The sequence below is a fragment of the Vicia villosa genome, linkage group LG7, assembly GCF_029867415.1.
Source record: "Vicia villosa cultivar HV-30 ecotype Madison, WI linkage group LG7, Vvil1.0, whole genome shotgun sequence".
NCBI lineage: Eukaryota > Viridiplantae > Streptophyta > Magnoliopsida > Fabales > Fabaceae > Vicia > Vicia villosa.
In genome coordinates this window covers 73888775-73903655 of record NC_081186.1, presented here as the reverse complement: position 1 = coordinate 73903655, position 14881 = coordinate 73888775, and the positions used below count along the sequence as shown (strand labels likewise).

At 29.2% G+C, this 14881-nt stretch overlaps 2 protein-coding genes across 4 annotated transcripts; both read left to right on the top strand.

The window, feature by feature from the left end:
* Positions 1 to 257: 257 nt before the first annotated feature.
* Positions 258 to 5697, top strand: LOC131620817 (uncharacterized). 2 transcript variants are annotated; one of them, XM_058891988.1, is made up of 2 exons: positions 258 to 922; positions 5252 to 5697. In XM_058891988.1, exons 1-2 carry the CDS (start codon positions 272 to 274, stop codon positions 5375 to 5377), a joined length of 777 nt encoding a protein of 258 aa, XP_058747971.1. In that variant the 5' UTR covers positions 258 to 271; the 3' UTR covers positions 5378 to 5697. The 2 variants fall into 2 exon arrangements, with proteins under 2 accessions (XP_058747971.1, XP_058747972.1); XM_058891989.1 differs by lacking the exon at positions 5252 to 5697 and adding an exon at positions 1818 to 2505 and having other exon boundaries at positions 263 to 922.
* Positions 5698 to 9554: 3857 nt separating this feature from the next.
* Positions 9555 to 11312, top strand: LOC131620819 (LOB domain-containing protein 13). 2 transcript variants are annotated; one of them, XM_058891990.1, is made up of 3 exons: positions 9555 to 9715; positions 9845 to 10098; positions 10640 to 11312. In XM_058891990.1, the coding sequence occupies exons 1-3, from the start codon at positions 9694 to 9696 to the stop codon at positions 11078 to 11080; spliced, it is 717 nt and encodes a 238-aa protein (XP_058747973.1). In that variant the 5' UTR covers positions 9555 to 9693; the 3' UTR covers positions 11081 to 11312. The 2 variants fall into 2 exon arrangements, with proteins under 2 accessions (XP_058747973.1, XP_058747974.1); XM_058891991.1 differs by having other exon boundaries at positions 9558 to 9715; positions 9849 to 10098.
* The last annotated feature ends 3569 nt before the right edge of the window (positions 11313 to 14881 follow it).

Sequence of the window (14881 nt, the reverse complement as noted above, 5' to 3'; positions counted from 1 at the left end):
TTAAAAAAAATATATTTATCTATTAAAAGTGAAAAAAATATATTAAAAGAGAAAGAATAAAAAATTAAAAAATAAAACTATTTAATTATTTAGATAGTTGACTTCACCTTTTCTTAATCTAACAATCACAAAACTCCACTAGAATGTGGAAACCACTTAAAAATAACAAAACACACCCACTACCAATTAATTCCAATCTAATCTTAGAGATTCCCATTTGAGTTTAAAAAAGTCTTAAACTACTCTTTCATTTCACCAAAACCCTTTGAACATGTCTCTCATAAATTCCAACCTAAACCTTATATATATAAATATACAACCTAACATAAATACACACAAACCCTCAATTTTTATAAACATGACAAAGCCTTCAAACTTTCTCCATAAACCTTCTCCCATAATTGAACAAAGACAAGAGAACAAAAACATGATGTGTTTAGATAAGCAACTACAAAGACAATTATCCAATAATATTTCCAATGAAGATTACCATGGAAACAAATTTGCTTCTATCCCTTTTGTGTGGGAATCTCAACCAGGTACACCTAAACATAGATCAAATGCTCATTCTCTTCCTCCTCTTACTCCACCACCATCTTATTTCCAAAATGCTAGCAAGAAACCAACTAAGCCCAAAAAGAACTTTTTCTTGCAAACATTCTTCCCCAAACGTGCTTCAAAAAAAAGTTGTGATCTTGATCCGTCCCCGACTTCATCGAATTTTGTTTCTTATTCTTCATCGTCTTCATCGTCGTCTTTATCATTGTCCTCGCCTCGTCCAACATCATATTCGGTGCCGTGTTCTCCGATGATACACTCGAGGAAAGGGGAAGAAGATGAAGATTTATATGATGTTTCTAGATCTGATGTTTGTTTTGGTAATGTAAGATCACAAGGACGTTATTCTTCCATGTTCAAGAAGGTATTGTTTGGAGATTTAAAGTAATTTTTATAAGTTAGTTTTCTTATGGTTTTATATTTTAATTGAGTGTTGCTAGCAAGCTAGAATTGGAAAGATTGTATATGTCAAACTTTTATTAGTTCTTACCATATACAAAAAATTTAAAACTTTGTTAAATATAGCTCACATAGTATATATCTTCATTCTTGTGATCAAGATCCAACAATTTAGATAAATATATGTCTAAAGAATAGAAGATATATCCGTACATATTTTTACACTATTCTTCAATGAAGAATGAAGAACGTGTATCTCGTCAAATCATATTAATATTTTAAGATAATTTGAATGATTTATCATATTCGTAATTTTTTATTGGACGATTATATAAAATGTTCATTAAATTAAACTTATATTTTTATTTTTTAATTTTAAGTATCAAACTTAAATCAACTTTCTATAATTGATTTTTCAAATGCCAAAAAATATGATTGTAGAAAAGATATATTACTTTAATATAGATCTTTAAAAAGGTAATTTAATAAATATTGATAAAAACATTACACCTTTTTGCTTTTTGTATAAATATTCTTATAAAATATATTATAATTATTTTTAAAATAATAAGAGTTCTTCTTTAAATTTTATATTAAATCAATATTAAAATGCACCATATTTTTACATTGTTTATCTTATAAGAATTGGTTTTACTGTTTATTACTCATTTTAAAGTTCAAGGATATATTAATAACTTTGTGTCAATTATATTCTTAATCGGCTCATTGTGTAATTGAATTGTCAAGAGCATAATAAAAATAGGATTACTATTAATTATTAAAGAAAAGGTTTATTGATTTTTTTTTCACAGAAAAATGTCGAATAAACTAAGCAAATTAAATTTGATCCTTTCAAATAGGGGTGACAAAACGGATCGTGGTCCGTCGAGTCGGTCCGCGCACCCGCAGAAAATTGACGGATTGGGTTATGATTTTAGACGTGCCGCCCACTAAAGTTCGTCTGTCAAAATCTGCCGCACACCAAAGCCCGCCGCGCCTATTCGTTTAACATGTCCCACCTTAAGTCCACCCTTTTTTAGTTAATTATAGTAATTTTAATTGTTGATAGTTTCCTTTATATATTTATTTGTGAATATATGCAATATTTTTTAAGTAAAATTTATTAAAAAGATGTTTTATAAAAAATTGTCAAAGAAATAAATGAAAAATTTAATTGAAAGCTAAAAGAAATTATTAATCTATTAAACAAATAAAAAAAATTAAAAAAATAAGCGGGCAAGTCCGCCGCCCGCCATTTTAACGAAACAGATAAGATTTTTATACCCATTTTCACTTGGCGAGCTTAACCGCTTCACTTAGTTTCATGCGTACTATTCATTCTAGTTTCCTTTCTTGCTAGCCAATTATCCGTGCTTCGCACGTGTTTATTATAAAATACTATTTTTTTTAAAATTATTTTTAAAATATAGAATGAAAAATAATTTAAATTTATTAAATAAATATAATATAGAATTTATTATTATAATTGAAATTATAGTACATAAAAAATTGAAAGTTATGGCAAATTCACTTAGTAAAAAATTGTTTCAACATTATAAGTTTAAATTTTGATGGTGATGTGAGAATCTCTTAAATAAATATTTGTTTTTTATTTTTATAGTAAGATTAACTTTAGTATTTATTTAATTTTTTTATATGAATAATATGTAACTTTTTTTTATTGTGTTACATATCAAAATTTTTTTTCATTTATTTATTTGTAAAAAATCTTTTTCATGATTTCTTAAATATATTTATTAATGGAAAAAAAATTGACCAGTACTTTTTTCGTAATAATCATTGACAAATATTTCTAAAACATACCCCAATAATTTTGTAAATTTTTTTTTTTATAATTTAGCCGCAAATACGTGTCTTATGCATAATATATTTCAATGCTTTCTTTAATGATTTATTTCTCAAGGTCATGCTAACGAGTGCCCCAGGGGCACGGGTTAAGCATTCCAAATTAAGAAAATATTATAGATTCAATGTATTGAATACACCTAATCTTTTTTAAAAAAAGTTAATTATTTATATTTTCAATGCATTTAATACATATATTTTGGATAAAAACATATTTTTTATTTTATTAAACAATGTTCAACTTACCTTTTTAATCTCTTAACCAGTACTTCTGAGACACTCGTTAGCATTACTCTTTCGCAAAAACCATGTGATAAAATAGGAAAGCAAAATTGTAGTTAAGTATGTTTATTAAGTAGGTTATAGTTGTTCTCATTTTAGTTTTTGATATTAAAATAGTGAATGTATAGTATCATAAATTTGTTTTTTTAATAAAAAATAATATGTATTAAAGAAGGTTGAGACCAAAAACTCAGTAAAAGTATCTAAATCTATAAAGAGACAAACTCAACCTATATTTTACATAGTCACTTCTAATCTTCACGGAAGGGAAGAGAATAAAATCATAACCTATATTTTCCATAGTCACTTCTAATCTTCACGGAAGAGAATAAAAAAGAATTAAGATATTAGATATATGGCCTCTATTACCAAAAAAAATCCGCACAACTATTTTTTCCCCTGCAAATGTGAGTAATCATAAAATTCATATCCAAAATAATCTTGATGTAATTGAACCAATAAAAAATCAATAATTTACCATGTCACTAAAAAAATTTTAAAATAAAAATGAGGTATAATTAGATACATAGTCGTGTTTGGTTGACAGTGTAAAATTATTTTACACTGTTAGTGCATTACTTTTTTTTTCACAATAAAATATATAGTATTATTAAATTAATTAATTTAATGTAATATTAAGAGTAAAAGTTATAAAATATCCTTAAAAAATGTAACATGTCATGTTAAGAAAAAAAATTTAAAAGGCTAAGATAATAAATTTGGTCTAAAATTTTATTTTTAAATTTAAATATATGCTAATTCTTTTAGTCTTAATTATTTTTAATAATGATATAAGTTTAATGAATGAATAAAAATAAGAAAACGAAATTGTAGTTAAATATATTTAGTAAGTAGGTTATAGTTGTTCTCATTTTCGTTTTTGATATTAAAATTGTGAATACTATAGTATCCTAAATTTGGTTGGATATGTTGTAGTTAAGTATATTTAGTAAGTGGATTATAGTTGTTCTCATTTGAATTTTTGATATTAAAATAGTGAATGCTACAGTATCCTAAATTTGGTTGGATATAAACATATACCTTTCACACATTATTTTTAGATTAATTAACAAATATTTATTGTGTATTTTATTTTAATAAATTGTACATAATCAAGTGAATTTTACATGTATAAAGTGGCATTTAAATTTTCAGTTCGGTAATGATATGTCTTGGATGACAAAGCTTAAGAGTGTGTTTGGATGAGGTAATTAGAAATTTTAAGGGAATTTAAAATTCAAAGCAATTCAAATGATTCAATTGAAATCTATTTATTTTAAATTATTTTGTTTGGATGAAGTATTAAGGTAATTCATTGTTAGATTTTTTGGGTCATTTTTTATAAAATATAAATTTTTTGGACCAAATTAAAAAATTGAAAAGTAGGGACCAAATTGCAATTTTTAAAAATTTGAAGGACCAAATTGTAAAATTTAAAAATTATCAAGGACCAATTTGCAATTTTTTAAAAATTTTTGGGGTCAATTTTATAATTTTGGAAAATATGAGGATCAATTTGTAAAATTTGAAGAAATAATAATAACAAATACATTCTATGGAACATGAGAGGAATTTCAAATTCTTTGATTTTTGGTGTCATTTCAAAATGATTAAATTTAACTTAGATGAAATACTCCATAAATTTCCATCATTTTAACAATTCTTCATTTTTGTATCCAAACAATGGATTTTGGTCAAATCATTTTAAATTCCCTCAAAACATTACTTTCCCTCGTTAAAATGCTCCATCCAAACACACTATAAAGGATTTGAGTTCCATGATGAATGTGCGTGGTCAAATACAAATAAATAGTCGCACCACTAATTACAAAGAAGGGACACAATCTATTACTTGTTTTTAAACTCAATTTACCATATTCTTCTATATTATTTATTGTTATTTAAAAAAAAAAATTGTAAGCATTTGTTTGTTTACAATTGCATTTGATTATATATTTTATATTTTTTACTAGACAAAAGTTTTAGTTAAGTGTTAAATATTTTATTATTTTTAGACTTTTTAATACACTATATATTTAAATATATTTATTATGATCTTATAATAAATGAGAAAATTGATCAATATCATTGTTAGGATCATTCGTGCAAAAATATATTAAACTGTTATTTGAAAGTTTCTTTATAGAGTAATATCAAAGAGCAGGCTAAGGGACGTGTTGGTGCCAATAAGGAGAAGGGTATAAGTTTGCTCATGAGGAATAATACCATTTTACAAGACTACAGGTTCATAGATCATGAAGGTCATACTTAACCTAAGAGATGTTGTGACCCAAAAGAATCTGTGGCAGTCCTTGCAGAGCAAAAGAAGGGTGAAAGTGAGAGATATTTACAATCATATTATGGAGGACTCACCAACTGTCCCTTGGAGAAAGATTGTGTTTGACAATAATGCTAGATCTAGAGCCAAATTTCTGACCTAGATGGTTTGCCATGGAAAGCTTGCGACAAAAGAAAGGTTGAAACGATTCGGTATGTTGAATAATGATTGTTGTACATTCTATCAGAACCAGGAGACCATACACCACCTATTATTCAATTGTAGGGAATTGAGACAGATTTGGTGTCATGTGTTGGATTGGATTTAAGTGAGCCATAATCCGGGGAGCTGGAACATTGAGCTAGAGTAGATTATGAATCAAACAAAAAAAAAGGACTGGAAAACAAGGATACTTAAGATAGCATTTTCTAAGACTCTATGTGAGTGTTGGCGCTATAGGAATGACACTACTTTTGGAACAAATGTAAGTAAAACAACTATATGACAAAAAATCATTGACAATTTGATGTATAGTACTTAGATGAATCCCAAACTTAGGACACACATTGGGATACTTATGATGTAAGAGAGGTTTTATTTTGGTCTGCTTGTTGACTTTGATTGGCAGGATCTTCGGATCGTTTCATGTAATTAACAATTTTTTTGGTAAATAAAAGTGTCTTATTTCCAAAAAAAAAAAATACCGTTTTCATAATTGTGTTTTATAATTTTGGAATTAAAAAAGTATGTAAATAAAATATCAAAGAGAAGAATAAATATTATGTTACCTTCCTAAAACTTAATTTGTATAAAATATATTGTCAATCAAGAGAGTTATATGTTTTAATAATTTTTTTTTGTAAATTTTACACCAATTACTTTACAAAGGTTAGTAATTAGTTGAGTTACATGTATAAAAAAAATATTTGTATTTTGATTACATAGAAAAAAATATTTTTTATGTTGTATATATATATATATATATATATATATATATATATATATATATATATATATATATATATATATATATATATATATATATATATATATATATATATATATATATATATATATATATATATATCAAGTGAGAGCCTTTTTGAAAGAGAGATGAAATAAATAAATATTAACCATTTGATTCATCAAGAGAGAGAATGTTAATACATATATATATATATATATATATATATATATATATATATATATATATATATATATATATATATATATATATATATATATATATATATATATATACACACACACATACATACACACACACACACCTTATTTGCCCCATCTACATCCTATTATGGATCCGCCAGTGGGCGTACGGGATATGATATTATGTTTTTACCAATATCCGATGTCTTTGAATATAAGGCCTAAGTTTCTTAATGGTTACCATTATCGCCTCTAAACACTTAGCTCACAAAATAGACAGGTCGCTGTATTTTATCTGTTTTTTGGACAACTATCGAGCTTGACGCATGGTCAGTAAAAGACAAGTTGAAATATAACGGTGAACTCGTTATTGGACGTGTCAGAACGGATGGTGACACTAAGAACACCTTCAACTTTGAGAACGCCTGCTTGAATTCGTTAGTCCATTTAAACCTCAACTTGTTCTTCAACGTGGAGAAGAAGTGGAAACCCTTGTCACATGCAAAAAAAAATGAAAACAAGACAGAGCGGATCAACGCTCGATAAAGTATTGAACGTCCTTCAAATTAGAGGGGATCCTCATGTCTATGATGGGTTGGAATTTGTATGAGTTTGCCTCTATGCCCCTTTTGGTGAGCATGAAACCAGGAAGTGTCCTACTTATACGACAAATGAGCACTTGGATGGATTCAAGCGCATGTTGTAACCCTTTATCGATCCAAGGATATATTCTAAGTCTTTTCCACGAGTCTCCCCTTCTGATGTCTTAACGATCATGTCATAAATGTAAACCTCTGGGTTGTGCCCTATTTACTTGGAGAACATCATGTCTATGAGCATCTAATAGGTGGCACCAACATTATTGAGTCCAAACGGCATGACGTTGTAATGGTAAATACCATGGTTGGACATGAACGGCATCTTGGGTACGCATATGGGATCAATCTTAATCTCGTTGTACCCAAAATATGCATCGATAAAACTCAATATTTTGTAAGCCGAAGATCTATCAATCAGGCGATCTATGTTAGAGATAAGATATGGATCTTTGAGACATGTGACATTGAGGTCAATGAAATAAACTCATGTGCCACTTGTTCGCGTGTCTTTGGACAATTTAGAAAAGGAGAAACAAAAAGATTTTTGGTACCCCGGAACGGTGTAGAAGTCCCAGCATATTCGATATTCAGGAGATCTCTTGGAAATGGCTAAAGTCAAAGGTTGGAGGCTTTTGTTACACATTAAATCAGTTGATTTCGAACCCGAAAGTTTGCATAGGATGGTGCACATAATAGGAGGTGGCAGTTTCGAAAGTACTCTCATGACTAGGTTGTTGATGAGTTTTGGCGTTGTGTTGGGTGACAGTTGTGTTGCTGGAAACCATTTTTATATTGAGCAGACGTTTGGATCATTTTCCGAGTTTGTTGGTTAGGAGTCTTCACTTTTGGGTCGGGTGTTGTTTAGGTGCGAGAAATGGAGTCAGTCTTGGTTGGTTACCTCGCTGGAAAATTGTGTCAGAATAGTTAGTAGCAGAATAAGAATTGGATTGGCCAAGAGTTTGCCGCAGCATTACACTAATATGCAGTTGCTCTATTCTATAAAGCTGGGAGTTTTTCTGCTGTGTTAGTCCGCGGTCTATCGTGATTTTCTATCAATAGCTGATTGGATTTGAAGAAGACTTTGTTACAGGAGAAGTGGTGATCAATCAAGTGCGCTCTGCGAGAAGTGTTTGTTAGATATAGGTATGATAATCCTGGATATCTTCAAGAATCGTGTTCGTTCACTTTCCGAACAAAGTATTTCGACCCTATTCTTGTCTGGGTTCACGAAATATTTGCGGGGATAATTCTCGAAGAACAATCTGTTTCTGACAATGGAGAACAGATCAGAATGTAGAGGAAGTATGTTTTTCGTATTCGAAACCGAGGCAAATGACTCCTTATATAGGAGATCAACAATAGAAACCGAAATGACACACCTGTTCGGTAAAAACAGTTATGTTGGTTGGGAAACGACGCACCTGTTCGGTAAAACGGTTATGTCGGTTGGCGGGACCCCAGCCAGGGGCGCTGCCCCTTGGACCCCGGCAGGGCGCTGCCCCGCACCCCGCCCCTTGGAACCCCGTTTCTATTATTCGTATTCAATTGCACGTTTGGCTCTACGAGCGTGCACTCTGCACTACCCTAACTCGTTTCAAGCTTAACGCATAATTGCATCGGCCTACAGTAAATCACATTATTACCAAAATACATTGATGATACTAAAATCACCAACAGTGTTGAGCTCAAGTTGAAAGTTGTTAAGAGTTCTCTTCAGGCGGCTCGTCTCGCTCGTTGGCAATATCGGTTCGCTTAATCAAATCAGGAGGAGTTGGTATTTTGCTTTATAGTTGGAGAATCCAAGATGTTTAGGCTGTTTGACATCATGAATTGGTTTATACACATGTATTGGTGCCTGTTTTTTTCATCTCCACAGGTTTTGTTTTAGTCTGTTTTTTCTTTCCAATTAGGAGACTTGTTTGCTCCAACACAGGTCTTATTTTGTTAGACTTAATATGGCTACCAGTAAATTGGATTGGAATGGCATTTCTTATGCCTTTGGCTGTTCAAAAAAACTCATTAGTATCTAAAATCATCTTTAATATTTCTAATCTACCCCTCTATCATAAACTGTTTGCATTAAGGGAGAAGAAGTTAGTAAATGATTGTTAAGAATTGCAAAATCTAAGTGGTCCCTCATAAATCCTCAACTTGAAAATTTAAGACAAATACAAGACATATACCACTTTGTAGCCCATAGCATTTTTTTTCTCAAATAATACTCAGAAAAACTAAACTTGTGAATAAATAATCTGACAATGATGTCTCTTGTTTGTTTTCTAAAGTCAATTGTCATTTTTTCCATAAAGACTAACACGTGTGCATCTCATTGACAAACAGAACTTTCTCTCTCCCTCTAAAATCACTATAATTTCTTTTGTTTCTTATATAGATCATTGACCAAATTTTCATTATAACCTTACCTTACCTCATAAGCACTTTTTTCACTGCTTTCATACCTTGTTTTTGTGTCTCTCCATCTTCATCTCAATCAAAAAAATTTTCTCATCCCAACCACAGTTTAGAACAAGACAATCAACAAGCATGTTTGGATGTCCAGAGACAGGTAAACATTAGCATAGAAAAAGATTTTCACTATGTTCTTTGTCTCATAATCGTTTCTTAGAAACGATTATGAGACAAAGGATTTGGTTAAGAATATAATTTAACATATTGTTTTTTGTTATTGCCAAAGAAAGATTAGATGATATAGCAAAGATCAACTTATCAGAAGGAGAAGCATCTTCTCAAATGGGAAGGAAGAATTTCTATGGTCCAACTTCTGGGACAACCTTAAACACAGTAACCCCTTGTGCTGCATGTAAGCTTTTGAGAAGAAGGTGCGCTGAGGAATGTCCTTTCTCTCCATACTTTTCACCTCATGAGCCTCAAAAATTTGCAGCTGTTCATAAAGTATTTGGTGCTAGCAATGTCTCAAAGTTGCTATTGGTAAATTTTCCTAAACTCATACCTCCAAAATAATCACTTTTATTTTCCTCAATATAGAACTAGTATAAGTAATAATAAACCACAAAGATTTATGTGTTTCTTTTCTTTTTTTTAACCCTCGAGTCCCTTGACTGAAGGGTTGGCTAACCGGTCCCTTCAGTCAAGTTTAAAACTCGGGTTTTTGAGTACTATTTAACTTTAACCAGAACTCATTACCTCTATGAGGATGACTTGATCAATCAGACATATACATTACATTAGAAGTAGTTATGATAAACTCAATATTTTTAACGATTTGTCACGCATGATTTGTTGATACACTATAAAAAAATTATGCTTCTTAATCTCATAAGAAATATGTAAATTCTAACTCAAATAGCAATAACCGATATTGTTAGGTTATACGTTATTATTAAGGCTGAAACCCTAGTACTCATGGTTGTGTTGTGTGTTTGTTATCACTTCGCCTATGTTTAAAAAAAATCTTCTAAGTAATAACTATTGATTTGTTATTAATTTTGAATTCTATATTATTTTTTAGGAGGTACCTGAAGGACAAAGAGCAGATGCAGCAAATAGTATGGTTTATGAAGCAAATTTGAGGTTAAGAGATCCAGTATATGGCTGCATGGGTGCAATATCATCATTACAACAGCAAGTTCAATCATTACAAGCAGAACTACATGCAATTAGAACTGAGATACTAAACTACAAATATAGAGAAGCTGCTAGTAACTTTATCTCTTCTCAAGTATCAATGCCTACAAATGCAAACTCACAACAAGATCTTCCTCAATCTATTGCTCTTCCAACTTTAGCTCCTCCATCTCCAGCTCTTCCTCCTCCACAAAAAGCATCGGCTTCTCAATCGATTATCCTTTCGTCGTTTTCTTCGTCTTCGGCTTCGTCGGTTTACACTCCATCTAAAACAACAATGAGTCATGGATCTATTTCTAGTGAAAATATTCCTTACTTTATTTAGGTCTATTTGAGTTTTCTGTAGGGATAATTATGCTTAGTTTCTTAGAAGAGTTTATGTATAACTTGAACCCTTTTTTGGTCATTTTTTTCTTTTGCTTCTCTTTTGTCTTTTTGAGAGGTTATGGAGTAGGAAAAGAAAAATAATCTCACTACATTCATATGCTTTTAGTAGTATATTTCTACTACTTTTACAATTGATACCATTTCCTTTTGTGCATGTTTTCTATTTACATATATACAAATTTCAGTCAAATATGTTACAAATACAATATCAATTATAGTTGTTGAGACATCAAAGTCTTGATGTCAAAGTTCAAATCATGGTGATAATCTTTTTCTCAAAATAAAACACACAGAAAAAGAAAGCGTGTACGCATACATAAAATAATACTATGTCACGCGTTTAAATCCTACGTTAAAAATGTGTGTTACTGTTTTGAAAAAGAGTTTTGTCGTTTATTAATAGTGAATATAAATATTAAACGTTAGAATTTAGTGTAGTAATTGAGAATGTGTAAGACAGACTATAGCACAAAATTTTACATTTGTCACGGTTAAATTATAATTAAATAGAACATCATATAAATTTGTTAGAATTTAACCATGATTAAATAAATTTTTTTATTGTTTTATCTCAGCTAAATCATGATTAACTTAAACAGAGGCTCCAAAAAATTAAAACCGACTTTATTAGAATTATATGTTTCGAGAACATGAGATTTGCACACAATGAAATCAAAAAGTCAACTGAAAAATCTAGAAATTTGCAAAAGAAGGTAGGGGGGTGATAAAGAATAGCGTGAGAAAAGCATACTCTGAGGAAGTATGATTTTATAATTGAAATTGGCACTGAAGATCACATGATATATAGATGAACAATTAAGCACTGCACGTGGGAGAATTTGACTGAAAATTATATAACATGTGAGAGTCACATGAGTTTGAGCCAGCTGAAGATTTGAAGGATGTGAAGCATTTAAGTAAAGGACTATGGAGACAAGGTACGGTTGCCTTGACGTGTAGATGTAGTTTCTGTTCCCTTGTGATATAGTCTATCTATATATCCTACAATACAAGTCAATTAAAGCTGTAGTTATTTGAATGAATTAAGATTTTAGTGTTGCAAACTATTTATATAATACTATAGTTTATATTACAACAGTATTTTGAAGGATTTTTACTATGATCACATTGACCAAAATACTACAATATCTTAAGGGGAGTGTATGCGGATAAAAAAAATTCTATTCGGAGAGTATATAAATGAATTGATTGGTATTTGAGAGGGATCACTACTATAAATTATATTATTTTTGAAGAAATTTTCACTTCGAACAAAAAAAACGGATGGTTTAGGTCCTGGGAAAGTCATGTTTTATTTTTAAAAAAAATATTCAATTTTTTCTCCCAGTTTTTTTAAAAAAAATCAAGGGAATATAGATATAAGAATGTTCGCTTCAAATTCGAGGCATTACATTTTAAGTATTTTTTTAATGGTTTATTTTTTTTTCTTTTGACGCCATTCCAACTTCCTTTTTTTTTTTTGTTAATTTTTTTTATTTTTTATCTATATTAGCCTCGGTTATTTGGTTCAACTGAGAGTTAATATATTTTGCATCAATATTTTCAAATAAGTATTTTAAAAAGTCCATTTTAATTTTTAAGTAAATTTTTCGATTCTTCAATTTTCATCAAAAATCGACATGACATAGATTTTAAATAAACTTTTAGAATATGATGCTACTATGCTTTTTTTATATTTTCTACTTTTAATTAATACTTTCACGTCGATGTGTCACATCTTTTGCATGAAATACTTCATAGAACTATTTAGTTTCTAACTTTTCATTTGCCTATCAATGCTCTAACGTCTTTTCATCATTCTCTTTGCAAAAACTTAGGCAATTTTCATTGTCACTCTCATCAAAACTCTTCCAACCGATATTCATCAAAAACTCATTTGAGGTACGTATCATTGATATATAAAATAAAACTAATTTACTTAAGAGGTCACACTGATTCGAAACTTGAAAACCTTCCTATTTCCAACAAAACATTGCCCTTAATGTCAAACATGCATCCATCAAGAAGGTATGAAGTTTATTATTTTTTTTTATTTTTTAAAGTTGTTTGAGTGGAGAAGACAAGAAATAATTTACAACTTAGTGGAAATAATGTAATATTTTAACTTATAATATTAGTATGCCTCAAATAATAATTAAAATAATGTCACACTGAAATAGCATTTTTGTGGCTTTGACAACACCTAATATGATATTTAATGCCACAGAATATAAAATATGTGCATGTGAGGATTCCCAGATGCATGAATATTAATCATAGGCTTTTGGATCTATCTGATTTAAATATGGAATTGATTTGTGTAGTCAAAGATAGTACATATCTATAAGCAATCACATGGATATAACTATCTACATTAGATTTAAAATTAATCATACTGTCACTTTACTTAATAGTAGAATTCCTTCTTAATGACAATTAGTGTTACAGCTCAAAAACTTGTATTAATGAATCTTCACACATGAGTCTATGATTAGAGATGCCAAAACAAGTCCAATCTATTGCACTTGCACTCGTCGCTTATTATTATAGGTGAGCGACTTAACAACTAAACTCCAAGGATATATTATCATTTGTTTAAGTTTTTTTAAATAATTTTTATTAAAAAATAATTTTGTAAAAACACTTGTTTGAAATAAATTTAAATAAATATTTATTTAATAAATTTATTATTTTACTATAACTTTTTTTTTAATATTAAATTTTAAAAAAAGACTTAAAATTGACGATATTTTACTCTTAGGTACTGTATACTTATGGTATTGAGTGTGAAAACTAACATTTTGATTTGTAAAAATAAAAAAATTAATAATTATTCGTGTATAAAGAAGAAATGAAATCATAATAGCAGTGACTAACCATCACTGTAAAAGTGAAAAGAGAACTGGAATATTAGGAAATCAAAATATAAAAAAACGAGTTAGTAATATTGTGTGTTGTTCGTAAGATTGATAATTATTTGAATCTACTTAAAATAATCCGAAATTTAATTTGATAATTAATTTATAAGACTTGACTCATAAAAGTGAGTTTGAACTTAAATTCAAAATTAAACTCATATAATAAATGAGTTTTTTAAAATAAAAAAAATCAACGGAATACAAATCATCCTAAAGCACATGAGATGTCTATAGGATTACAAAGAGTACAAATAAATAAATTAAAAAACAACAAAATAAACTATCTAAAGCAATATAGAAAGAAAAAAAAAGACCAAACAAAAAGGCAAGTGGATCGCCCAAACAACTAAAGACCTACCCCATAGGATTTAAGTTAGAATTCTTACCGTCAGAATCACCATCAACAAATTAGAAACTATCAAGAGAACAATAAAAATCACACACTCACACCTATTTCAGAATTAAGGCAAACACCTGATCCACTATAGGTTAATGAATGAATCGAATTCTAAAGTCAATCAGAGTAATTCACTCTTAATCACTAGTGCAAATATTACAATACAATTTATAAATTTACACCCATTATACTAAAAAAGGGTGTAAATAAGACACAAGATGGCAAATTCGTAAATAAAGTCTCATTTTTAATATTGACAAGTAACCATGGACACCCTATTTTTAAAAAACGGGCGTAAATTAAAAAAATATTATAATCAAGTATTTAATACTCCTTTTTTTTTCTTTTCAATAACGGGCGTAAATAGGAAAAGTAAAAAAATTCAATTTTTATTTGTAAAATAGTATAAGTTAATAGTATTTCT